Raw genomic sequence first — 27,518 nt, 5'->3', positions numbered from 1 at the left:
GAGGAAATCCAGGCAGAAATCCAGGCGATCAAGAGTCTGCTGCTGCTCCTGTGGCTGGAGTATGCTCACATGAACAATAAGACTGAATAATACTGGCGTCCATGTTGGACGTAGTGGCAGAGTGGTCTCTTTTGTGGGACCCACGTGCTCTAGAGATAGGGGGAATGGGCAGAAACTAATGAGGCAAAGAAAAGTGGAAAACAAAACTGCAACATGTGAGGATTATATTGTGCAGCAGGTGTAGAGAACTTGCTTGGTAGTTCAGCTGCAGAGATTAAGAGCTGTATAAATTCATCACAGGACATTAGCATAGCCAAGAGCAGTGCTGAGGTAGATGAGGTTTGGATTGCTTTTCAGTGAGAACCTACTAAAAAATATTAATGACCTGCAGAAATAATGGTTTGCCTGAGTTAAAGCTTCTTTTTTACCTTTAATTTAGGGGAAAGTAAGGGAGTTGGAGGTCTTCAATCATATTCTCTGTCAGTGTGAGCTCCTGAAACTGATGTTCTCTGGAAAGATTTAGAAGGTGCCAGAGTAAGACTTGCGAGCTCTGTTGGCAAGGCAGGTAGAAAATATACAGAAATTATTGTTACTAATCATCATGGCTACTCTGGAGGAGGTAGCATGTACTGATGAGCTGGCTGCCTTGTGAAGCTTCTAGGTGTGATTTTTCTTGCATTAGTGTACATTAGAAAATAAACTTAAGCTGGTAATGCTGGAAGCAAATCCAGTACAATGTGTCTGTGTGAGGACAATGCAGAGGCAATAAATAGTCTTGCATAAACATTTGGTGGAACTTGATGGAGTAGTTTGAGCAATAAATAAGGTGAGGGCTTGTTTGTTTATTTTTGGCTTTAAACACTCCTTAGTGCTCAGGAATCTTTTAGCCAGATACAGAGGTTATAGCCTAAAAAAGCCTTTTGTGTCTTCGCCACCCCCAGCAAGAAATCGTAAAGCATGGCTGCCTTGGTTGTAGGAATTGACAGCGGAAGTCTTTAAACTATGCTTTCCTGATTACAGGTGATGTACAACTGATGCACTCAAAGTTGAGAACATTGTCAACCCGAAGTTTTCTGTTAAGCCCTCTTTGTTTGCTGGATTAACTTTGTAGGGACTTCCTCTGATTTCTAAATCAGAGTCCATATTTGGGTAAGATGGGATTTCTTAAATTTGTAGGACTGCATACTTCTCTAGTAATATCTGTACAACATAATACTATAAACCAGACTACCTATTTTTTGGAGAGGGAGTGGGGGGGAAGAGACATCAAAAGAAGGTTCCTTCTCTCACTGTTTTAGTTGAGAAGCATTATTTCTTTGCTGTAGATGGCTAGTGATCTACAAACTTGCATAGACTCTTAGACACCATAACATAGGCTGTGAGGCGAGAGGAAGCTTCTTAAATATAAACATGCAAATGGAAATTAACTACAGAAGAGCAATGCTTGTTTCTAATATTCAGTCTAACGTTTTTTGTTTAAGACTGCAGTGACACTTCAAGACACCTGAATGCTTCTAAAACAGATAAAAATTAAGGACTCAGTTGGAAGACCTGCCCGTTTTTAAAATGGAGACGTGATCCTCTCTAGCTTATGTTATAACTTTGACAATTTTACCCTCTTGGTTAGATCCTCAGGACTCAGAAGAAATTTTGGCTGTGAGTTATTGGCACGTCTCAGAAATCATGGCCTTTGCTGCATTTGAGCAAGTCACACTATTTCCCCTAAACCTAGCCATGCTACTTGGAAGGGACTCTCTACTTCTGAGAGCCCTCAGCCAGAAGCAGTGCTGTTCTGTGGCAAGGGCTTTGTCTTTCTCCTCTCTCTCCAGCAGAGAGCTAGTTCCAGGCTGGCCCTGCAGTATCAGTAGTTCAGGTCACTGGCCCCACAGCCTGCTATTGGATGTGCAAAAGAAAAAATGAGGGTGACTGTCTTCCCTCACTGCATACAGGAGACAGGAAATCTACCTGGAAATGTCATGTCAAGACAACTGCAATTCCTCTTGTTTTCTCCTGCTAAAGGTGGCTGTATGAAAGTTGAGGACTTGCTTTTGCTGTTGCTTGCCCTTTGAGATCCTGTTTTCTCAGCTTTAACATTGCAACAATTCTTTGTTTGTGTTGTAGGACATGTATTTCTGGTAACTGTGAATACCATAGGGCATCTGGCATTAATAATGAGAGTTAAAACCACCGCTATGATTAGCAGATCTAATTGAGCCTGGATGAGGTCTTCTCATTGGCTATTTAACTGAATTACACAAAGATATTTTTATGATTGTTTCCTGTATTATACCTATATTTCCTACTGCAGATGGTTTTGGCAGCAACACGGTAGCTGCCAGGTTCTGCTGCAGAAACTGGCTGATGACATCTCAAACCATTAGGAACTTGCAAGTAGTTGAACTTTGACTTCATCTTTTCTCTTTAGCTCACTGACTTAACAAAACATGTGGGATCATCTTCATGACCTAGAGCTACCAAACTTGTATGCGTTCACTGACTATCCCTAAATGTTATTGAGGGTGTATGCAGATGTTAGAGAAGGCTTTTACCCTTCCTCAAAGGGTGCCCCAAGTGCTTTAGCTTCTTCTCAAGTGCTGGTGGTCATGAGAGAGGAGCCTTCTTAAGGATGGGAGAATGTTTTTGTACAACAGATATGTTCTGGTTTGAGTGAGTGGTGGAGTTTTTTTGGTGGCGGGGGGGGGCTATTGGGGCGGCCCCCTGTGAGAAGCTTCTTGAAGCTCCCCCAGCTCCACGTCAGCTCCACTTCTGTTTGGAAAATTGAGCCAATCGGCTGCGCCTCTGCGATAACGTATTTAAGAAGGGACGTGGTGACGGGCAGTCGGGCTTGTGAGGAGGAGTTGCTGCAGCTGCATGAACACCAAGGTCAGTGGAGGAATGGAGGAAGAAAGGAGGGGGGAGGTGTGCTGGAGCAGAGACCCCCCTGTATCCTGTGGTGAGACGGCAGGGCAGCCCCCCCTGCCACCCATGAAGTTCTACGGTGGAGCAGACATTGATTTATGGCCTGTGGCTTCTGCTTGGTATAATCAAGGTGCTGTGCCCGAAGAAGGCCGGGGTCTTGTGGGAAAAGGTAGCCCCGCTGCTGTAATTCAGCACTGGGAGGATTGCAGCATGCAGGGGTGTCCCACACCAGAGCAGCTCAGGAAGGGCTGAAGCCTGTGGGAGAGAATCCACTTGGAGAAAGTTAGTGACCCATGACGGAGCAGTGTGGGGAATGCTGCGGCCCATGGGAGGAATTCATGTTGGAGAAAGTTTGTGGAGGACTGTCTCCTGTGAGAGGGGGACCACGATGGAGCAGGGGGAGGAAGTTCCAGAAACTCCTCTCACTGAAGATGAAGGAAGTGGCAGCACTGACTGCACCCCCCCCATTCCCTGCCCCTGCGCCACTGGGGGAGGAGGTAGAGATATCGGGAGCAGAGCTGAGCCCGGGAAGAAGGGAGGGGTGGGGGGAAGGTGTTCTCAAGATGTGGCAATGCTTCTCACTGTCTGTTATGTGTTGTTAGTGTCTGTAATAAATGTATGTTCTTTTTTTTCTTCCCCTAACGAGTCTGCCTTTTGCTTGTGATCATAAAGGGGAATTTTTCCCCATCCCAGTCCTATCTCGAACCCCAAGCCTGGCTCTCTGTCCCTTCTTATTGCCGGAGGGGAAGGGAGAGAGAGCCGCTGCGTGGTGGTTGGCTGCCAGCCAGGGCCAAACCACGACATGATAGTAAAAAAATTTCCAGTTTTCTCATAATTTCACATGAGTAAATAATAGTCATATTTATTCACTGAAGATGGACAGTGACATGCATGTGAATCTTCTGCAGTAGCAGTAAGCAAGTTTCCCTTGTTGGGGGAGGGTGTAGTTTTGGGGGTTCAGTGCTTCCGGAGGATCAGGAACAACTAGTAATTCAGTTCTGAATTGGGGGTTTAGAAGGTCACATATGGCACCATCTACTTAGAGTCCATCAACACTCAGTGTCATCTTTCTGTTGGAGCACTTCTGAAGACAGTCTGTCTGTTGTTGGTTCCCTGCAGCTGGCGATCTTTTTTAGGAATACTTTTCTCAAAGTAAGGCATAGTGCCACTTTCTCTCGGCAATGCTAGAGGTGACTCCAATGTAAATGCTTACATAAAGGAAGATTACTAAGAAATGTTCACACATCTAGAAATGTCCACATTGCAATATAAATATTATTTATATAAAACAATTGAAGCACAAGGTAGACATCTGTATTTGTCATTGCAGGCTATTTGCCAGGGCCATATGGGATTGCTAAATTGATGTTCCCTTGAAGTTATACAATAATATATATATTAAAAAATGCTTAAAATAGTGTCCTTGTGGATGTGTACATTGAAGTATCTTATTGCTGTCTTTTCTTGTTTGGCTGGTTGGGTTTTTTTCCCTCCACTGTGATACCTCTGTGGCACTGTTGAATGTATGTGGGAAAAGAGATGGTTTACAAGTTCTTATTTTCTGTTTTAGTAGCTAATTTACAATAGGCTGAGCACATTAATGGAAACAGAGGGAAATGTTATGTGGAAGCTGGAAAGCAATTAATTTACCAGTGATTAGTTATATTAGGGTTAGCTCACCTTCGTCCCCTTCCAAATTTTGTAAAACTAGCTTTGTTACAGTTTCTTTCTGGCATGTTTTTTTCCATCCTGAGTACTTCTCAAAGAACTATCAGTTTTAACAAAACATTTCTGAAAAAAAGCCCGTTAGATCTTCCTCAAATCATTGTATGTGACTGTGCTGTAATTCCACCACAGGAAGCTTAAAGCAAATATTATGGTGTCTTGTAGTCAAGATAAATTATTTGTTTCCTTTGTCTAAACACCGTTTTTTTGGGGGGGGAAATGAATATGTATTTCAAAGAATGAGACAGCAAATGAGCATTTGGATGATTGCCAGTTCTTGTGCTCACCTGTATTTCCAAAGTCACTTTTTTCTGGAGGGCTCCACTGAGTTATGTCACCTCTATGCTCACAGTATATCATTGAGCATTCAAGTGCTTATATAAAATTTCTTAAACTAGACAGAATGTGAGCTTGGCAGCTGAACATCTGGTCCTGTTCACTTGTCGGTTTCTAACATATGTTGGAAGGTGAAGGAGCTTTTGGAGAAGGAAGAAGGGGAAAACAGCCATTTCTGAACCACAGCAAGTAATACAACAGCAGTAGTTGTTGAACCCCTAAGTCTGTAACCTCTCCTGGTTAATAGGAATTAAAATAGGCATCCACTTTCTCTCAGATTATTTGCAGGGGAAAACTTGATAGAAAAATTTGGTTATAAGCGTTTTTGAATGCTTGCTTTCTCCAAGTTCGAAACTTAGCAGTTTTCAGTAAGAGATGGGAAGATCAAACTTACATTGAAATAGCTACAGCTTGATCCCGGCTGTTTTTAAAATAGTAAGAAATGGTCAGATTTGAGCTGGAAAGAACTGACCCTATAGGTATGAAGTTTCAATAGATATATTTACATAGCTTTTCTATGGATTAACTTCTTAAGGGTTGAACATGCACTCAAGCTTCCCCCCCCCCCCCTCCCCAACCACTGGATCAGACTCAAAGGGGGATGAAATGTTATTGTCTGGATGGAAAGTGATGTACTGTAGGGTTGCTTTGGTACCAGATAATGTTAACGACAGGGGCTATATTTGCTGCTCACAATCTGCTAACAGAGTACTTGGAGGTAATGTTGGAACATGAATTCTTGAGAATTTACTTTTGCTCCAGTTAATAAATAAAAATGATTATGTATTGTATCTCAGCCTGCAGGAAGCACCCAGTATGAATTAGGAGAAATTCATGGGGGTGGGATGCTAAGGACTTGTGTAGGATGGCTAGAGCTGGGTTAGACTTGGAGAAGTGTTTGTACTTGGTATACTTGTAAACATATGAGGAAACAATATTCAGAAAACTGGAGTTTGAATACATACTGTGTGAGTTAGACAACAGTTTAGCGCTTGAATGTATAGACAGTACTTATCTCCAGGAAGCCCTGGTTCATAACTGAAGCCTTCTAGTAGCTGTACTGACAAAAAAAAAAAAAAAGAGTAAAAGCACATTATCTAGAATGATATCCGTAGAATGCATAGGTGTGTTTAGGTGCATGTTATGGCTAGCTTTTGTGCTTTAGTACCATTTCTGTTTCTATAAAATGGTCTTATAAAGTAAATATTGTTTCTTTGCCTTTTGAATATTGGGCCACCTGAAATGATTTTCTACCCCCTTCTCCAGTCTTTAAGCTAGTCAGCCACAAAAGTGAGAACTTCTCTTAAACTCTTGGCTTGTTTGTGGCTCTTGTTTTATATACACTCATGCCAGATGGACTGGGATATCAAGGAGTGTGACACAGTTTTGATACAGCTCTGACACCATTCATACTGGTGGTGGTAATCACTTCTGAAACTGGGGTTCAAGCAGGCTGTCCCACGTATTTAATAATGAAGGGCTATACTTCTGTATTTGGGGAGGCTGCCTCCCTGCCTAAATCCAGAACAATCGGAGAGGGTGCAGTGGCTGGGGATGAGAAGTGTGGGCTTTGGTGTGCCAGGACCCCTGGAGGGCTGCTGGCTGGCAGCTCCTGCAGCTCCAGCTCGGGACATTGCTCAGTGGCGTGGGCTGGGGCGTTCTGAGCTACAAAGCTCTGCTGGGTCCAATTGACTGGTGTTAAGGTATTGAGCTGACCTGAGAGCCTGAACACTTTTAAAATGTAAACTGGGGGGAAATCAGGCCCTGCCAAGCTTAGCTGACCCATGCTATGTGAAGGGTGTGTGCGTTAACTCTTAAATTGTGCAAGTTAACTATAAACAGAAATATATCCTTTCTGTAATAAATGTGACATGACTGAAAACTCTTTAAATGCTGCTGCTGAATTAAACGAACTTTAATGTGATGTCTGGCTAATTAAGATATTATATGTCAATATTTGGAGAAGAGTATAAATTTTAGTAGCTTCTAACAGATAAATGCGTATAGTTAATTGCTTGAAACTGAGAAGATTGTAAGTAATCAGTGACTTACACTGTACATAAACAACTCCAGCTTGTTTCAGATGTTTGCAACTCCTAACTGTAGGAATAATTAAATAGAGGATTATGTCTAAAACCTGAGTACTAGAATATCAAAGGAAGACACGGCTAGTATCTGTTTAGCACTGTTCAGAAACAAAAATGTGATAAATGTTGCTGGGTTGAGTTCTTTTGTTGTGTGGTTTGTTTTTGGGTTGTGTTTTTTTTGTTTATGTCCATCCCCCCCTACTTTTCTTTAAAGAATTTTCTTTAAAGAACAAACATGTATAACAGGGTTCTCCGTGGAAGGTGGAAAAGGGGTGTATTTCTATCTTTTTTTCTTCTCTGATGTTCACATAAAATCCAATTAAAAGATCATTAATAGCAATGCTTAGATGTTGGAAGAGTTTGTGCAGAAAAGGTCTTCATTGTCTGAAAAGACTAAGTAGCTTTCCATTTACATGTCAGTAAATATTTTTATATGAAGGGTAAATGCTTTATTTTTAGTCAGTTTTTGAATATTCTTTGTGTCTTGCAATTAATGCTGATGTTGCCTTCTGTTCAACAACACAGTGATCCTCCCTGGTGTAATGTGATTCACTGACACCTAAGAAGGTCATAATCATTTGAGAGGTTTCTGAGAGGAAAAAAAAATATTTCCATATTGGAATAGAGAAATATAGCATCTGGAAATGTAAAAGAAGGGGAGGCTTGTGACAGGCAGGTAGTAGTAAGGGCTTGTAACATTTTTGAGATGATGCTGTTGTAGTGTTGGAGTGACTAGTAAAGCAAACAAGTTCAGACACTCAGAATTTACTGGTAACATCAAAGTTGGTGTCTGAGAGGTAGAGTAAGCAGATGCATTCATAGTGGAAGTATGCTTAGACATCAGGAAGCGGCCCTTTGGGCTGTGTTAGTGTGTGGGTTTGCTACTTGCCATACAGTCTAAGTGGCTTTCACGTAACTCCATTTGAAAGTAAATTGCTTTAGTTGCCTTTTTTCCTCCCCTTTTCTAAAGAAGACCTACATCCTGGACGCCAACCAGCACTGTTGGAATCAAGTGATACAGAAGTCTTCTGAAATGTATTAGACATAAAAGTAAATGTGATTCTTCTCTTTCCACATGTTCAGTTTAAGCGTTGCTGAAATGATGGCTCCGTGATACTTTCAGAAATTAGTGTACTTATAGCACTTGTCTTCTGAATCTTTCAATAAATAATGTTCTAGGGGATAAAAGTCACCTGGGGAAGCTGTTTATCAACATGGAATCAGCACCATATGTAGAGAGAATAACTAAAAAATTGTTCTCGGCTCTACTTTTCCCTTGTCACTTCATACTCTATCTGTATAATTTCTTCTGTCATTTATATTCCAATTGTATCTCTAGCTGAGTCCTCAAGAATGTAACAATCCATAGACTGTAACAATCCAGAGAACAATTGATTGTATACATCAGTGTAAGCTTCCCCTGCCCCCAAAGCAAAAGGCCACCTTGGAGGTAGAACAGGATGGGCAAGGAATGGAGCTTCTGTTCATTGCTGTACCAATGGATTCCAGTGGAAGTTAAATGTTACAAGCAGTTAATGAAATATAGGGAGAAGGTGAGGAGGAATTTGTCTTTCTTTTGAAGCTGAATTGGCTCACACTGCATGAATACAAAGAGGAGAGAGACAAATCATAACTAGAGGGAATAGCAGTTGAACTAACAGTGCAGCTTGTGTGTCCAATATGTACATAAAGAAGTTGACTGGAGGGAGTCCTAATAACCCTATCTACAGACGTGCTATTTAAAATAGTACGTCCGATACAGATATGTTAGTAACTTAAATACCTTCAGCTTTGAGGTGGCTCTAATCATCTGAAAACTGGAAAAATTGTCTACTGCATCATGTTGCTGTTAAGGCTGCAATCCTACATCTATATGCTGCATTTGAATCCCTTATAACTTTATGGACCCTTGCTGAAAATCTTGTACTGAAAATGTGGTATGAAATCTGATTATTTTAGATTGTCAGCTGTGGAGGCTGAAGGGTAGACAGTCTATATTCTTTAGCTGCCTCTGCCTTGGTATGAGAAATGTGTGCTGGGTGTAACATCTGTGGAAGCTCCTATGGCTAACTGTGTCAAGGAGCTTAATTTAGCAATCAGACTGTTTAAGTAGAAGATATGTGTAAATTTGGCAATGAAGAGCTGTGTATCTGTAAGCTCTGAAGTGGATACTCTTTCACAGGAAGGAGTAATCAATTTTTTCTTGTAAGGAACCTGTTCCTTATCTGCCCTAAAACAATACCTGGCACTCAAACATAAACAATAAAAGTTTACGGGCTTATTTTACAAAGGTGCTTTCAGCAGAACTCTTGAACTTTTAGTTGGTGTTAAGTTCCTCTTCTAGGAGAGAAATGCTGGTAGCAATGTATTATTCAACAAGCCATCTTGTTCTCTTTCTTGATCACTCGTAGTTCTGCTGATGCTAGCTCTGTACCATCCAGGCTCATTGCAAGCAGCTTAGCCCTGCAACAACAGCGAGAATAAATATGTAAACATGCCCAGATTCTCTTCTTACTAAAATATACTGTTCTGTGAATTTAGGTCTTCAGAGTTCAGCTCTTACTTTGTGTTTGGGTTCCATGTGATCACAGTGCTTATGCTGATGTGTGTCTGCCTGTATAATCTGTTTGCCAGCATAGTCCTTGGCCTGTTCTTCAGTCATCTTTCTCAAAAAGAGACCCTTAAGCTAAAATTAGTTTACCCAAGTTGAAGGAGCACAAGCACCTTCAAAGGGCTATTATTTAGTCTTATTTCTGAAGGAAAGTTCATTTTAAGCAATAGTGGTGTTGCACAAGTTTCTAGGGCATCAATTTCCTATGAGCAGTTGGTTATAAATGGAATACTGGCAGAAGTAGGCAAAGCAGATGGCAAATCAATAGTTTAAAGCATCATATATGCCTGTCTGGAGTCGCAGTTTTATGAAATGTGTTGATATATTGACTTTAAGAAGTATTCTAGAAATTGAAGGTTTTGTTTTGTTTTTGTTTTTTTTTTAATTATATTGTATCTTGTATGCTGTAGAGTATTCCAGATATAGTCATTTTAACTGCCAGACTTTTAAGCACGAAGTTGTGGTAGTGACGCAGGGGACTGAATACTTAACCAGATATGGTTTATTCTTTAAATAAATAAATAAATAAAAATTCCCAGCTCTACATGTTCCTGATACTGTTTCTGTCTCTGAACTGTAACTAGTTTGGCTGTTTAATTCTGACAAGATTATTTGTCTTCCATACAAATCATTCTGTGTCCTGGATTATTTTTTTTTGTTGTAGTTTTACAGCATTACATAATAGATGACATCTTTTTTGTTTCATTTCTGTGAGAGTGAAACAGCTGGTACTTTTTTAGTTTAAGTACCTGCAGACAAGATCATCAAATCCTATTACACGAAGGAGCAAACTAGTGAATTGTGAATGTTAGTTCATATACTGAGTTATCCCTTCTTCTCACTGAAAGCAGCAGAGTGTTTCATTAGTGAACCTTACCCAAATATTCTTGAGAATGTGGTTCTTAACACATCTCCTCTGTTGGAAAGCTGTGATGATCACCAAGTTAACATTTATGTTTGATTTAAAAATAAATAAACAAAGCGCAGAGTTACTCTATTATGTTTATTCCCGTTTCCCATGTAACTTTCCAGCATTGTTTTCTCATGTTTTCTAATCTGAATACCCATACCTTGTTTTGCTTGTGTAGCTTTTAATGTGATAAAGAGTGCAGTGTTTTTGTGTTGTTTTTTTACCCTCTTCATCCCCTTTAAGGAAAATTTGGCAGCTGTTATACTGTGACCTATTGTTCCTAGCTCAACCTTCCGGAGGATTTCTTCTAATCACCCTTCTCCTTTAAGTGTGCAAAACATCTTCTGTTTGTTCTAGCTCCTCTTGATACATATCAGCCTTAACTGAATTGAAGGAGCGGCTTCAGTCTCGTTCAAATGTGCTGGAAGATGCTTCTTTAAAACTTGATATTAAAGAACTAAATTATCTATTAAAGGCCTGTAAAATTCAGGCTAAATATATGCATTTGTACTGTAAAGTACCATGTTGATTGAAAGTAGCAGTCATCAAACATAACAGCTGCTTCTGGCAGGAAGAGACTATTGAGCAAACTTGGCAGTGTAAGAGATCATGTGTGAATGAAAATGGATGCGCTAATTTGGCAATTGCATTTGGATTATTAGGACAGGTCCACCAAATTCTTCTGGCTAGAAGAGAAGTGGTCATCGTGTTCCCAACTCATATTAGCAAAGAATCTGGCCTGTTGTCTGGAGGAAAAGGTTAAAGCAAAGTTCAGTGCTGTTTATCAGTAATAGGATGCAGTCCTAAAATTCATGGTTAGAGTGAAATTTACTCAAGTGAAAACACACCGCCCATACCCCCAGCTATTGGAAGCATCTCCTCAGAAATCCCAAATTCACAAAGTATTGCACAAGGCTCTTGCTGAGTATTTGTATTGAAAGAGCATCCTACCATTTTTGGAAAGACCCTGACTCTGGTTTTGTTTTCTCTTTTTTTAATGGACGTGCTAGCTAGAATGAAGTCATGATATGTCCCACAGTCAGCAAGAATTGAATGGGTAAAAGCCTGTGTAAAGTCCTTTTTAAAAACTCACCACAAGGAGTTATTCTTGCATCTGTTGCATATTAGCATAGAATTATATTCTAGGTAAATGACTACTTTGGGGAGAACATTTTTTTTTTTAATTAATGTATTTCAGATTTATCATCCACTTCAGTGGGGAACATAAGGTGACAATGCTGACTTGGCTTTGATGATTACACATTGCTGAAAATGAGACATCTGGGCACAGTTGGTCAAATTAGCTATCCTACCTGCTACTTAGGATCTGTTTGAAATGCACATTCTGCTTAGTTAGCTACTCCTATACCTTTAGAAGCCAGAACTTAATGCATACTTATACATACTCATCCTCTGCAGTGAAAGAGCTTTGTAGAAATGCCTAGATTAATCAAAAAGGGATTGAGAAGACCTGATGGGGGAAAAACTGCCATAAACTTCAGAAGGGACTGAGGATGCACAGGAAACTTTGGTTCTAGCTTACATGAACAAGACTAACTATGGGAAGATATATTCCTTCACTATAAGAATGTATTTACAAGGATTTAAAATTGTAGCATCTTGATGTTCTTCCTAGTATGTTGGAAACATGATCCTACAGTGAGGGAGCTTGAATGACTTCACTGGTTCTGAATGAGCAGGGGCCCCAGTTTCATACAGTGTTTACAGGAATTGTAACTAATGCAAGTTGGCACAGTTGGAAAGTAAACTAACCTTGTTTTCAAGCTTTTTTAGGTAAGTAATGTGTGTGTTTGTAGGCATATAAATGATGTGACTTCTTGGAAGTGTTTATCCTTTTCAAATTGCTTGGCAATTCAGGCAAAAGTCACTTAAAAGTTGTAGGAGATTCTATAGATTTTTTTTTCTCAAGATTTTATCAGAGATTTGACCTCAAATTATGGGCCAGAAAGATTGTGTGGTTTGAGAGGGGTTGTTTCTTCCAGTTTCCCAACTCTTATGTTTCAGGGATGATTTTACAGTTGATGTAAATTAGTCTAGTACTATTGACTTCAGATGAATGTGCCAGTTTGCACTGGGTATGTAGCTTTGTTTTGTAAATTTAATAATTCTAGCACAATTTCTCTAGGTATTTGCTCAAGCAAGTGTTTTGCTGAATTATTACACCTAGAAATGCAACTGGAGATGTGTTTCTGCAGAGCACTGCTGTAATGTGTGATATATGGGGTGGGTGGGACAGCAGTGACAAGGGTCTTCTACTCCCGTAGCCTATTGTCATGGTCTTTTGAAAGATGATGGTACTAGACACAAGTCGTCAGCATCCTGATGCAGCTTAAAACAAGGAAGAGCTGAAGCAGCTATAGTCTTGCACTGCATTTACAAGCTGTCTTTGAGCCGCTGCTGAGTTGCCGTGGAAACCACTGTTGAGCAGAACAGTGAGAGGGCTGGAAAATAGGCTTTTTTGTGAGATCCTGACTAGTTTAAAACTCCATCCCCCTGTTTTCAGAAGAACCCTCTGAATTGCCATGGAGACAAGAAGTGTAGTAGAGCTTTGAGCCTTGTAAAAGTGCGAGCTATAAATATTTATTTGGTTAATAGCATATGCTTTCTGGATTGTCTCTCTGTTGGAATAAACTCCATGCTACATTGAACATTTGCAAGCTGTGAATTAAAAGTGTTCCTGTGTTCTTTGTGAGCAGAAAAAGAGGAGGCAAAAAAACCTTTGAGGGGAATTGAATTTTACATTTTGATTATTAATTGTATAAAAAAAATAATTGTAATTTCACACACACACAGAATTTCCCACACCATCTCGTTTCAGTGTTGGGACTGCTGAAAGCACTTAAGAGGCTGTTCAGTTTATTTGGAATTGATGGGCTTTGGTGTTCAGTTTCTTCAGAAAGGCTGACCTAAATCTTTCTTTCTTGTCCCATGCCACTTGATTTTTATTCCCTACTTTGTCCTCTACAAGTACTCTAGTTTTGAGTTTTGTTTCCAGGTCCAACTGTCTTTTGGGGCTCTGCTCTGAAATGAATCTTAACATGATCTTAAACTCTTAGAACTACTATTGATAAATTCAGATAATTGATTCTGAAAACTCCAGTATCTTTTTACTTTTACTTTCAAGATTTTTTTTTTTTTTGGCTTAACTTGAAAGTTAAGAGTAAAGGCACCATCAGCTGTTGTGCTAGCCTTCCAGATTGCACTAAACAGTATACACAAAGATGAGGCTTAACTAATTTTTGGGTTGGCATTATAAATTAAGCCCTCTTTGCTGGTCTGCTCTGTAGTTGAAGCGTTTAACACAAGAACTGCTTTCCCCTGTGCAACAGATCTCAGATCATCCAGTACGAGCTTTTTAATACAGGTAGAAATCCTGCTCTTAGTCACTCTCTGGCACAGCTTCTCTTCCCCTGTTTAAATAACTCCTGGCTAAATGAAAATGCAGTTCTGCATTCTGTTCCTCGTGTGATTTCCATTACGAAGGCAGAATTACTGAAGCTGATTAAAACCTAATTTCTGTAACAGATTAGTGTGATGGACTGCTTTTATTGTTATGTTACATCTAAATAAAAGCTCTTTTTTATAGTAGGGTCTGGACCTCTGTGTATGTAATAAGTAGTAAATCTAGACACAGTTGCTGTTTGCTTTCCAACTATGTTCAAATCCTTAGCGCCCTTTTTTAGAAGAGAAAAGGAAGGGAAAACAGTGCTGCAAAAGTTTTGCCCTGTTGCCAGAGTGCAGTGGCTTTCTAACAGACCTATCATCTGAATGCTGGCCTTGTTACCAGCTTCAAATGTATAGCACTGCTCAGGAGAGCAGAGTGGAGGATTACTCCATTGTGCATGACTGAGTCTGGGGTGGAAGGCGGGGAAAATGCCTTTGGGTTTTGTGGAAATTTCTTTGGTTTTGCTGGGGGTGGAGGGAAGGTCGATTTTTTTTTTTTTTTTTTTTTTTTTTTTTTTTTGGTGTGTCGCTCAGCTGTAGAGATGGAATTTTAATTTTGTAATAGCTGCTCTTCCAAAAGAGAAGCCAAACCAAATACTGGATTTAGCTGTTTTCTTCCCACTGCCCTTGCTCTTTTCTTGCTCCGAAAACCTAGTCCGCTTTTGCATTAATAAAAATTTGTTAGGAGAGGACTTGTATAAAACAAGGGGAAGGAAAGATAGCAGGTATCTATGTGCACAAATTGTAGTTCATTACAAGGCTTTTCATGAGGTTATTAAATTTCCTTATGGAAAAGACACTGCCTACAGTATAGAAATTAAACTCTGTCACTCTGCCAGTAAGCTTTTATTCCCTGCATCCCCCTATTCTTTGAACGCTGAGTATCTAGCAGCAGAAGCAGCAGGCTTTATCTCTGTCATTCCCAAGAGTCAAGACCAAGATACTGCATTTCTAGTTCTAAAGAGTGAAAATAACTAGCCATATTTTTTTCCCCTGAAACTTTAAACACTACCAACACAGATACACTAGAAAAACTTCTTAGTAGTGCCAGGAAAGAAGCATGGAATCTGCTTGTATCAAGGAACAAAGACTGAAAACTTCTTTGTTAAAAGCAGTTTCTTCAAGCTGCCACAAAACCTTTTCTCATTTGCCACTGATGTAGGGATAGCACATGTGTACATAGTGTAGAATCCCTAGGCTTTCTTCCTTGATTAAAAACATCTGCAAGGTCTCTGTCTTGATTAGCCATTAAGAGTGTTGAAAATCTTGCCACGTATTTCACAGCATGTGAAGCTACTCTCAGGAGCTCCAAGTTACCACCAGGTCTCAGAGTTGCAGCAGCTCTGGGATCTGAACTACTAAAACTTGCTGTGTTTAAGACTAGCAGTTTACAAAACATGATAGAAGCACTGCTCACAGCTACCATGTAAGTGAAGGGGTGCCTGAGAAGCTCTTTAGGCTCCTTTTGTGGTTTAGACCTCTTGAACTGGTCTGCCAGAAAATGTGCCTTTTCTCTTCGGTTACCATCCTTTATGCAGTCACACCATGCCTATTAAAATACAAACTTGCTCTCCACACATAAATTTATTATTCCCGCCCTGCAGGTCCCCTATTCAGACACTCCCTTATTTGTTTTCTGTGTCTGAAGATATGCAGGCTTGTTTTTTGTGATTCGGATAAACTCTGCCCAAAGTAAATCCTGTTCTATTATTAGTCTTTAAGACTCAAGAAATCTTGTAACTCAAGATAACTGAAAGGCTGAAGTTGAGCTTTTTCCTTTTTTTCTTCACGATATGGGATAGTTTTATCTAGCCCTTTTTCAAAGTTTGAAGTGTTAATGCCATGTTTATGTTATGCTTGCTTAATGAAGCTGAGTTTACTCCAGTTATTTCAGGCAACGTTTTGGTGCCTAATTTGCCAATTTTGGAGGTCAGTTAAGAACTTTGGCCAACACAGGAGACTCCTGCAGAGGCTGTGAATACTCCCAATCTTTCTCCAGCGTGTTTGCTGGAGGTTAGCATTCACCAAGCAGAACTGATAGAAGAGAATTAAATGCTGACTGACATATGTGGCTGGGAAGAGTGGTAGGTCTGAGCCCTGGCTGCCAGTTGTTAACTGTCAAAGTTAACATAGTCAAGCCTGTCAAAGCCACTGTGGGCAGGGTTGGTAGCCTTTCAGTTGTAGTAACTGCATCTTAGATTACTAAAAAGAATGGAAGTTAGGTTTTGGGTTTGATTTGGGGTTTGTTGTTTGTTTTTTTTTTTTTTTTTTTTCAGGTGATTCACAACTTATTCTGTCTAAAAGGTAGATATCTTTTCTGCCCCTTTCCCCACTTATGGACTATGCAATCTATGAACTAATTATATTCAGAAAAAAATATGGCAACAGGAAAGCCAAAACAGATGTGTTTAAGTTATGTGACTGTGGCAAAACTCTAGATATCATTTGAGTACCTCATGGTGGGTAGATACATAGCTGAGAAGTCTGGATCAGCATCTAAGCATGTCTGATGGTTTATTCTGAGGTGGTCATGTGTCTGAAGGGTGCTAACACCAAACAGATGTCTGGTTTCCTATTCTCTTCCAGGGATTTCAGTAAGAGAACTGGCTTCATTACTGCTTTATTCTTGGGACGTTGGACTTCCTAAACCTATAGTATCCTTTGTTAAGCTTTGCTCTAGACCACCTGCTATTTAGAACTTGGCAAAACAAACACCACAAGACTGCTTTTTCTCTTGTACTTATAACTTTGTTTTAGTTCTGTTCTCACGTAATTTCCTCCAGGCACGCTGTTTTCTTTGATTTGGTTTGACTAATACGCTTTTCCTTAATGATTCTTCCAGCTAGTAGTATCAGTTTAGAGCTGTGTGAGTGATTATTAAATTGAAAGTGTGTATTTTGGGGGGTTTACTTTTAAACAAGTGAAATTACTGACACATAGGAGTAGGGGTTTTTTCAATCTGTATGAAAGTGTTTGGTGAACAAGAAGCTTACTGGTACAGTAATATGTGATCTTTTTCACTATTACTCTTTTTATGTTGAATTAAAATCCAAAGCTTAAATCATGGATTCTAAATAATTGTTGGAGTCATTTCTGTAAGGACGTTTTAAAGAACAGATGTTTTAGTTTTAAAGAACTCTCCTGTCTCTTTGCTTGTTCAGAATATATAATGGTTTTAATTCAGTCAGCTATCTCTGCACCACCTTAAATTACTGTTTGGACTCCTTGAAGAAGATTACGTACGTATGTGGTTTGTGTGTGCGAGGAAGAGGGCTGTGTGTATGTTGAACTTATTTTTTTTTCCTGATGTATTTTGTACTTATTGCGTAATAGGACCTTCATGTATTCTATAAATCCCTTGATGTAAGGGGAAATACAGAGATTTTGTGCAATTGCAAGCTCCAATACAAATTATGCAAAGTAATTTCATGATAACTTCCATAGTGAGAAGTACCATGGTCCTTCCCCAGAAGTCATAAAACCTGTTTTCTTATTGTGGCTTCTAGCTTATGAATTCTTAAACCATGATAGTGAGCTACATGACATCTGTATTAAAGGAGATAAATTTCCAGGTCCGTGAAACTGTAAGGTAATACAGTGGTGAAGTGCATGTGTTTGAGGTGGTTTCTGTCCAAACAAAGAATGTTGTGTCAATTTGTAAATGGCTTTACCCACACACTGGAGTCCTGGAAATGCTTCCTGCTTAAGTGTTAGCTGCTCTCAGAGCCTCAGAAGAAAATGCTCCTCCCCAACATGAATACATGAATGAAGATGTTACTTCAATAGATAAACATGATTTGTTATCTATTGGCATGTGGGGGGGTGAGGAGGGTGGCATTATTGTTCTAGAAACAACATGGTTTGAGTAAAAGTCAGAGGCTAATTTTCTTTCCATAACTCTAAATAGGGATCAATAAGTTAAAAGGAAAAATATTTAATGAGTTTAGGCTTTATTGTAGACCAAGCTTGGACAAAAACAGAGATGGGCTCTTTTTGGATATTGAATAATAATGGTTACTTTGGGAGATGCTGGAGAGGCAGTTGTCTCCTCTGGTTTCAACAGGGTGTGGGAGGGGGTAATTTTCTTTTTTTCTATTTCTTTTTTTAATGTCCAATAGGAACATTTCCTTTCTTGATGAGGTGGAAAAAATTTCCAAGTACTATTTGTAATGCAAATATTTTTTATTATTTCAGTATTCTACAGGGAAGTAAATGGCATTGCTGGAATTGTTGTCTTCACTACTTATTTTTGTATTATAAACTTCTGCTGTAGCTATTTTGGGGTGATACAATCATGACCATAAAATTAAAACATATTAAGGACAGGATAGCTGCACACAAATTTGGATTTGTTGGTAATTTGTACACATGAAAATTCAGTTTACATTGCCAGGTGTGAAGCTATATTCTCTTAAAAATAAGTGATGTTGGACATATATTTGGATGGGGGAAGAGAGGTGGTGAGGTATCTAGAAAGCAGCAAATCTGAAGAGTAGAGGGGTACGGGGTGGGTGTGCCCGGGGGCTGGCGGGCGGGGGCTGTGAGGGGAGGCCGGGGCCGCCCCGGGCCGGACACAGCCGGTTCCAGCTGGCTCCAACCCACCCACCGCAGGGCACGGGTGGGCCCCGCGGCCGCGGGGAGGGAGGGCAGAACGGTGCCCGGCTGGGAGGGGAGAAGGGTGAGGAACGGCCCTGGGAGCTCCAGGGGGAGAGGGGGAGGATCCTCTGCAGCCCTTGGAGAAACCACAATGGAGCAGGTATTGCCTTGACGCCTGTAGGAGGACCACACTGGAGAAGATACCCACACTGCTGCCCATGGAGGATCCCACACTGGAGCAAATAGCTATACTTTGAAGGAAGGTGAAGTGTATGGAGGATCCATGTTGGAGCAGGCTCCTGACAGTAACTGTGGCCCATGGAGAGGAGCCCACGCTGGAGCAGGGGAAATGTGTGTGGAGGAAGGAGCGGCAGAGAGGAGCTGCTATGGGCTGACCACAGCCCCCAGTCCCCACAACCCCTGCACTTACTCTGTTTTTAATTGGAAATAAATTCAATTAATTTTCCCAAAGTTGAGTCTGTTTTGCCTGTAGTGGTAATTGCTAAGAGATCTCCCTGTCTTTCTCTTGACCCCTGAGCTTTTAAATTTTATTTTCTCCCCTGTCATGTTGATGAGGGGAAGTGAGAGAACATCTGGGTGGGTGTCTGGTAACTGGCCAAGGTCAACTCACCACAACAGGATACAGGGAATGAGTAATTGAACTTTTGCTACAGCACCTGGGACTCAAAACCCTGTTCTGTCTGTTGCTTCAAGAATCACAGGGGCAATGGTTATAGACACTGCTAGAACCTCAGTCTGTATTTTTAAAGGATGCTGAATAAAACCTAGAAGATTATGGAGGGAAAGGGCTGTAGGAGCAATTTGGATGGAGAATTCCCTCTGTAGTGCCAGATTTGAACAATAAGGAGTGATCTTTTAATTGAGAAGAAAACCATGACGGTGCATGGGAGCAGTACTGTTTAATATCTTGATGACATATTGGGATCAAGTGTATCCTCACCAAGTTTGAAGATGACACCAAGCTGAGCGGTGAGGTTGACATACCTGAGGGATGGGATGCCATTCAGAGGGGCCTGGACAAGCTAAAAAAGTAAGTCTGTGAACCTCATGGGGTTCAACAAGCCAAGTGCCAAGGTCCTGCACCTAGGTCAGGGCAACCCCTCATGTCAATAAAGGCTGGGAGATTGAAGGGATTGAGAGCAGCCATGCATAGAAGGACTTGAGGGTACTGGTGGATGAAAAGCTGGACAATAAGCCAGCAGCCCAGAAAGCTATCTGTATCCTGGGTTGCATCAAAAGAAGCATGGCCAGCAGGTCAAGGGAGGTGATTCTCCCCCTCTACACTGTTCTACTGAGACCTCACCTGGAGTGCAGTGTTTAGCTCTGGAGTCTTTAGCACAGGAAAGACATGAACCTGTCAGAGCGGGTGCAGAGGAGGGCCACAAAAAGGGTCAGAGGTATGGAACACCTCTCCTGTGAAGAAAGGCTGAGAGAGTTGGGCTTGTTCAGCCTGGAGAAGAGAGGGGCTCTGAGGAGACCTTATAGCAGCCTTTCAGTACTTAAAGGGGGCTACAAGAAAGGTGGGGATGGACTGTCAGGGAGTGTAGTTACAGGACAAGGGGTAATGGTTTTAAACTAAAAGAGGATAGATTTATATTGGATATAAGGAAGAAATTTTTTTACAGTGAGGGTGGTGGGACACTGGAACAGGTTGCCCCTGGAGGTGGTAGATGCCCCATTCCTGGAAGCATTGAAGGTCAGGCTGGACAGGGCTCTCGGCAACCTGATCTAGTTAAAGATGTCCCTGCTCATTGCAGGGGGATTGGGACTAGATGGTATTTAAGGTCCCTTCCAAACCAATTCATTCTATGATTCTATGATGGTACCTTCATACAAAGAAAATAGCATGCTAACTCAGAGCTGTGAGAACCCATAGCTGAAAGCCCAAATGGACTCACTCAAGTGAGAAATGAGGCATGTGTTTCAACAGAAGTAATCAACTGTCAAATAAACCAAATAAAAAGTAAAAGATTCTTGATCTGTTTGTGTCTTCCAATCAAGACCACATATCCATCTGCTAGTTTGTGTGCAACTCTTCACCAGGTAGGGAAAAGAGAAATTAATTCTTTGTGGATCAACATAGGATGTCTGTAAGAGTTAAATATCAAGATTAGACTAAAAGAAGTAAAACAAGACTAGTTTCTGTCAATCAAAAGAATACTATGCTCTTAAACAAGCCATGTTTCTAAATCTTGTTGATGGGGAGAGGGGCTCAGTTCTTGTTCATACCCTCTGTAGCAATAGTTAAGTTGTCTGATGCAGATGGAGGAAATGGACTGCATTAGGAGTGTCCATACTGTCTTCAAACTGGTCCTAAACCCAAGGGAACTTGACTTTTTTTGGGGAAAAAAAAAAGTTAACGTGAACTTGTGTGAGGAACTGTATCTGTTCTTCAGCACTTGGTAGACTTGTAGCCTGCCATGGAGTAATCGGAATAACTGTAACTGACTCTTGGGGCTTGCAGGAATGCTTCTTAATCATGAGGGAATAAGGTGGAGTCCTTTCTTAGGAGGAGAGTAGCTCTTAAGAGAGGACGTGTAGTGGGGTGGTGCTGTGGGGGTTGATTTAGGGCTATTGGTTGTTTCACTTATTTTGTCTGGAATTTCACTATTCTTGATAAGAGATATGCAAGAATGTACAGGGTTTTTTCTATCTTTGATATAAAACTATAGAAATGTCGACTAATGTTTTCCTTCTCATTTCAACAAGTATTTGAGTAATTGGCAAATTATTGCACACATTTTTTTTACCTTGTAGAAGCTGTACATGGTATTCATCAGTAAACATGCCTGCCTTGTAATAGGAATACAATGGAAAATACACTTACAGATTAATACAAGTCTCCCCCAATTAGAAACAGACTGAGACATTACCCCAGTATAAAACAATGCCTACTGTTTATATAGAACTTCTCACATGTAAATATTATCATTCTATTGTAAAAGAGAAATATTACTATTTTTCACAAATGCCAAGGGCATGGAGAGGAAAAGATGAGTTGTTCAAGGCCACCTACATGGCCAGCTCTGGTCTAGCTCTTAGTCTTATGCTCTGTCTAGTAGACAATATCTAATCTGTCCAGTGTAAGGATGTCTCAAATACACTGCTTGTAGCTGCTGAAGCACATATGAAATACAAGTGTATTTTGCTGAATTGTCTTTCTTTTCTGTTCCCTTGCAGATCATAAAGTAACTGGAATTTCCATTGAAACGGATAACAAAAATGTAAAAGCAGAGGAGTTTAAGGGTACAGTATGGGCATTGCTGTGATTGTTTTTAATATATACACAATGCATGCAAACTATGTATAAAGAAGCTGTACGTCTGTTAAGATTGTCTTCCTCTTTCCTGAGGGGTCCTACTTTCTCCACTGACTCTTTGTGTAATCTTTCTCTTGTCCCGATTTTCTCTTACTTGATGTGGAATTGGACTGGATGTTCCCCCGGGGTTCTTATCACTCTCGCCTAATCTGTGACTGTCTGACTTGTTTGTCAGTCCTAGTAGCTCATTCTGTAACTTCTGCCTGGTTTCCTTCCACCCAAAATGATGGGAAAAGATAGAAAGGAGAAGCATTAATTATCTTACAAGACAGAGAATTGAAGGATTAGAGGGAACAACTATAAGTCAGCTAATTGTCAGTAACTATAACTTAATGGCTCTTTTTAATTGTCAGTAACTATAATGGCTGTTTACATATTTATATATGTATGTGTCATCTGTAAAAGCACAATTGACTTCCAGTAATGTGCTAGAGAAGTTAAGGAGGTTGGGAGGAAAACCTGTTGTTTGCTGGGTAGATGAGAAAGGGATCCTAGTGGTGTGTATTTGAGACTTGTGGGTTATGTGGAGGGTATTTTGCTTGGTTGATCGGCTTTTGCATTTGGTTTGAATGGAGAGAGATACGAATTTGGGAATTGGAAGAACTCTGTGCTGGGCTTTAGGCTTTATTCATCTGTTTGAGGTAGTAATCAAATATTTTGGAGATCTCTAAAGCTGTCAGCTGGGCTCCTGTCAAGTATTCTTGTCACTTTTGGGGAAGAAAAACTTAATACATTTAGAGCTCGGGACAGACAAGAGGAGAGAGAAACCCTTCAGGTAATATTAAAGCTTAATTAGGTTCTGTCTTTTTATATAATATATGGCTTGCATTTCGTTCTTTTGTTATTTGTACGATAAAATGAGATCAGTTTACCATGGCTCAGATGCCACACCGAGTTCTTTTTGTGTGGCAGTACGAAGGGAGTGGCAGGGGCTGATAAATGTAGCTATTCAACTGAATGCAGCCATCTGAAATGCATTTTTATTTTCTCCTCCAACTCCTCTTACTGCAGAGGAGAGTGGTTGGTCACTGGAACAGGCTCCCCAGGGAAGTGATCGTGGCACCAAGCCTTTCAAGAGTTCAAGGAGTGTCTGAACGTTGCTCTTTGTTTTAGATAGTCCTGCAAGGAGCAGGGAGTTGGACTTGATGATCGTTATGGATCCCTTCCAACTTGAGATATTTTATGGTTCCGTAACCAAATGATAGCCTCCAGACCAGATGTAAATCCAAATTAAACATTGTCCAGACCTCTCCAAGATCCCAGAAGGTTCTTCCAGGCCTGGCAGTGTGTGTGTTGATGCACAGAGCATCCTGTGGGCTGACCTTAATGCAAGTCACATAGACCTGTTCTGAAAAATATCTGCTGACTCCATTAGTATTGGAGAAAATGGGAGGGGAACTATAACTAAGGAGGGATTTATTATTTTCTCTGTTCTGTGTGCTCTCCCTTTCTTCCATTCTGTTCTATTTCTCTGAATAATATTAGAGGGAGGGCATCCATGCTAGCTTTTTCTGAAATGAAAAAAATGTGGCATGCAAGAAAGGGGCAGCTCATTCAAGACAGAGGTGACTTGTTCAGCTGAGAACATGTCAGCTGAGCTGTCTCTGTCAACTAAAGTAGACCAGCTCATGAGACTAGCCAACTGTCACAAGGTCAGTAGCAAAAGCAAGCTGAGCTTGAATGATGACTTTTCTTCGTTAGAAGGATACAAAAACAAAATGAAAAGGAAACTTTAGCAAATCTTAAGATTCAGGAAGCCTCCACCCATCCACTCAACCTGAAGTCAGGAACTTTGGGCTTCCTGAGTGCACAGCATGTTTTTTGAAGCAATCAGAGTGTGTGTGTAACGTGTTTCTGGCAAAGAATGCCCTCCTGCCGCAATTCTTCTTTCAAGTCTGGATGTTTTTTTCCCTATGAGAGATCACCAAGGCTACCAGTCTGGCCCCTTGGAAGCTTTTTGTTTCTCTGCAGAACAGACCTGGGAAATCAGAATCTAAAGGGTGAGTGGGTAGATCTGTCAGTAGCTCTTATTTGCCCTTCAGACTTGTTTGCCGAGACTGGAAACGAGGGTGCCAGTTAATGGAGATTGACTGTGTGTTTGGGTAGTGTATGTTTGTCTCTTGAAAGCTAGACAGTCATTGCCAAAACTATAAAAGTTTTTGATCCTTGAAACTCCGGTTTATATTGGAAGATGAACAACCTAAAGGTGGCAAGATTATTATTGTATTTGTTTCTTTTACAGAAGTTTCTGGGAGATACTCAATTTTACTTTATTAGATTTGGAGCCAGTCAGATGTATGGTTGGATTCTTTCTCTGATGTTGTCTCCCAACAATTCTTATTAATACCTTGACTTAAGAGTTATTTACTGGGGAAAAAAAGTATATATATATATTTCAGCATGCTGTTCCATGGAGAATGAAACTACTGAGACACTGAGTTTGTCCCAGTAACTCACTGATACAGTTTGTTATGTCTTCTCCCTCTTTAGTTCCCCCATAATAACTATAGGCTTGACCACAGACCACAATTACTATGATGCAGCTATATGTTAGTGATGTCATATGCTGATGCCCTGCTGTGAGGGAGGAAAAAAAGAACAGTTGAGCTCCCAGTATGACCTGTTTCTCATTGGGAACATTAATTTTGGTTTGTTTTGTACCCAGTTATGGCAACTTCAGCAATAATCACTCTTGGAATCTCAGCCTCCCTGTGAAATTTGGTTGGTGATGCCCACTATGCATAAGTCAGGGAAACCTGAGTGGATAGACAGAAAGATGAACAATTGTATGAACCTTATTTTATTGAGAACTCAAGAAAAATAAGAGGTAACCGCCACGGGATGTTAGGAGCAGCCTCTGCCACGAGCAGCTCCAGGAGCCTGGGGGTTCCTCCTGACCAGCCCGACGTGCCTGGAGACCTGGGGGTCGTTGTCCCAGGATGATGGACACTGCTGCTTTCCCATTTGCAGGTTCAACCAGTAGCAAGGCTGTGTGTGTCCCAGGGATGCATGTGTGTGTGCGCACACCCACACATACATGTAGATACACACTCATGACACTGACACTGCCAGTACACAGACAGCCACAGACAAGGCACTGCCTTCAACAGCACCCACTTATAACGCTGCCTGGGCTCATGTAAAGTATTGTAGGTATAGACAGGTGAGCCTCCTCTTTGGCTGGTGGAGATGGAAGTTCAGTGGTGAAAGCCCTCATACAACACTTTCTAGATTCACAAGCAGATGCACTTTCTTGCATGCCCTGGACACCAGCACAGCCTCTCTGCCCATCTGCTAGCTCTCCCAGCTTGAGGTTCACTCATGAATTACACGCACACCTCCAGGCACACACCCAGTTTAGGGAAGATGCAAACACTGCACACACTCCACACACCCCTGCAGCCAGAAGCCAGCACCACAAGCCCAGGGGTGCCTGCACCTGCAGTGTGACTCCAGTTGCTGGCCCTAAATTTACTCAAGCCACCCCTCACTGCCACAATAGCTAGCACACCAGGCACACATGCTTTGAGACTGACCAACACACCCTCCCAACATCTGTGTCCCCTCCAACTAGTGATGCAGAGAGCCTCACTCGCTCCAGTTGCCCACACCACAGTCCCATCAGTTTGTTTGGAGACTGATGGTCTTTGTCATCATCTCTGTCCCTGTCTGTCATGTTTGTGTGTCTGTGGTTTTGTTTCTTGCTGCCCCCTTTACTTGTTACTGCTTCTGAAAAGGTCCTTGATTGGGAAACCTTAGTGAAGCAGACTCACCTTTCACATACAATAACTAATGTGAATTGTAACTAAGTATGTTAAGTTACTTAGGAGATTATTTAACCCTCTTACTGATATGTTTTCCATCTGCATTAAGTTACACATTTAAACAGTTAAACTACTGATACTGAATTCAGAATAGTAATTCACAAAATGTCATTGATGTCAGAGTCCATTTATAATGGTGGTCTGCTCACTGACGAAAATATTTTAAACTAAAGTGAGGGTACCAATACAGAATCTGCGCCCATCCAGCATGGGAATATCTAGTCCCCAACATCTGAAGTTTGATCCAAAGGCCACTGAAGTATGGGAAAATTACAAGTTTCTGTTTCCCCATTGTGTTTATGTAAATCTGGAGAAGGTCTGATGGCATAACTTTGAGAAGTAGATCTGGCCCTTGCTGACTGCTCAAGTTCTTTTGAAGGGGGAATATTAATTCCTTGGAGCCTGAATGTGTACCAAACACAATGCTAAAGTCTCTAATTTTCCCTTTTGCATTCTTTTTCTTTTCCCTCCCTTCTAGAGGCTATTCTTAGTTGCAAGCACAAATTTTCAAAAGGGATGAGCTTAAGAATAGAATGGAAGAAAATCCAGTCTCAAGGAGTCTCGTTTGTCTACTACAATGGTGAATTTACAGGTACAGTACTACAGGCTTAGACTGATAGTTTAACATGTCATTCTCTAGCAGTGACATTGACTCTTGCGTGTTGAATAACATTAGGAAAGTGACTGAAAGAGAATGCTCTTGACTTTCCATACTGAACAGCTGTCATTTTGAGAAAAATAAGTCTTCCCCAGAAGGAAAAAAAAAAAAAAGGCATTTATTAATAAAATCATCAATGATTGGTTACCTTTTTAATGAAGTTAAATATAATAAAACTCAGGACTAAGAAAAATGGCACTTCACATTCCTTGACATTTTTCAAAAATTAAATTACATGCAGATAGAAACTCCCCAAAACTACTGCAAACTCTGCACTACTATCCTGCAAAGAGGTTTCTGAAGCCTCCTGTAGGGCTGAAGGCTTAGATATGAATAATGCAGCAATTTTTATATACATAAAATATAAACTCAGCTGTATATTTTAAATTATTCGTATTCTTTTCAGATGTGAAAGTTCTGTTTACTTGTTCTGAAAAGGACTTACCTTAGCTTTATGTGTTGAAGAAAATATGGGTGTCTGGTACCTTGCACACAATAAATTAAGGTTAAAAAGCACAGCGATTTTGTTAGTTTGTAGAGCTTGAAAGATGTGCCGGTTGTCTTGATGAACTTGTTTTTTTCTGCATATATTTAATTTAGAGAAACACTGGAACTCATGGTTATATGTGTGCATGTAACTTTAATTACATGACAAGCTGTAGAATGAGAAAGCCCTCATTGTAAGAAGTCTGATGGCAATATCTTTGCTAAATCCATGAAGGTTTTTTTGACATTTTAACTTGGCAATATACTTTGCTGTGGTCTCATTCACAATTCTTTCTGTAAGGTAATTAAGTTAGTGATTGCCCTCACTCCAGTGGAAAATGATGTCTTTTTGTCACCTGACTACTGCTATACATGTTTTCATGAAATATCTGCACAAAAAAAAAGCATTCCATCTTCCAACTAGAAAATGTATGACAGATGTAGGTTTTTTTGAACTGAGGTGTTTTTTTCTGGATTAAATGGACAAGTTCTGGAAGTTTCTCAATGCTCCTTAGTGATAGATAACTGACACTGAACAAATGAGCAATAGTTCATAAATTG

General features: G+C 40.5%; 1 protein-coding gene across 2 annotated transcripts in view; it reads left to right on the top strand.

Moving 5' to 3' along the window:
* JAM2 (junctional adhesion molecule 2) overlaps positions 1-27,518 on the top strand; it is a 38,423-nt gene that overhangs the window by 1,717 nt on the left and 9,188 nt on the right. For both annotated transcript variants that reach the window (XM_042788309.1, XM_042788310.1), the window contains exons 2-3: positions 21,851-21,916; positions 26,292-26,405. In XM_042788309.1, coding sequence (XP_042644243.1) covers positions 21,851-21,916; positions 26,292-26,405 — 180 coding nt within the window. The remainder of the gene's footprint in view (positions 1-21,850; positions 21,917-26,291; positions 26,406-27,518) is intronic.

This window comes from Tyto alba, unplaced genomic scaffold (genome assembly GCF_018691265.1).
Source record: "Tyto alba isolate M040663 unplaced genomic scaffold, T.alba_DEE_v4.0 Super-Scaffold_14, whole genome shotgun sequence".
Lineage (NCBI taxonomy): Eukaryota > Metazoa > Chordata > Aves > Strigiformes > Tytonidae > Tyto > Tyto alba.
This window is presented reverse-complemented; position numbering and strand designations above follow the sequence as displayed.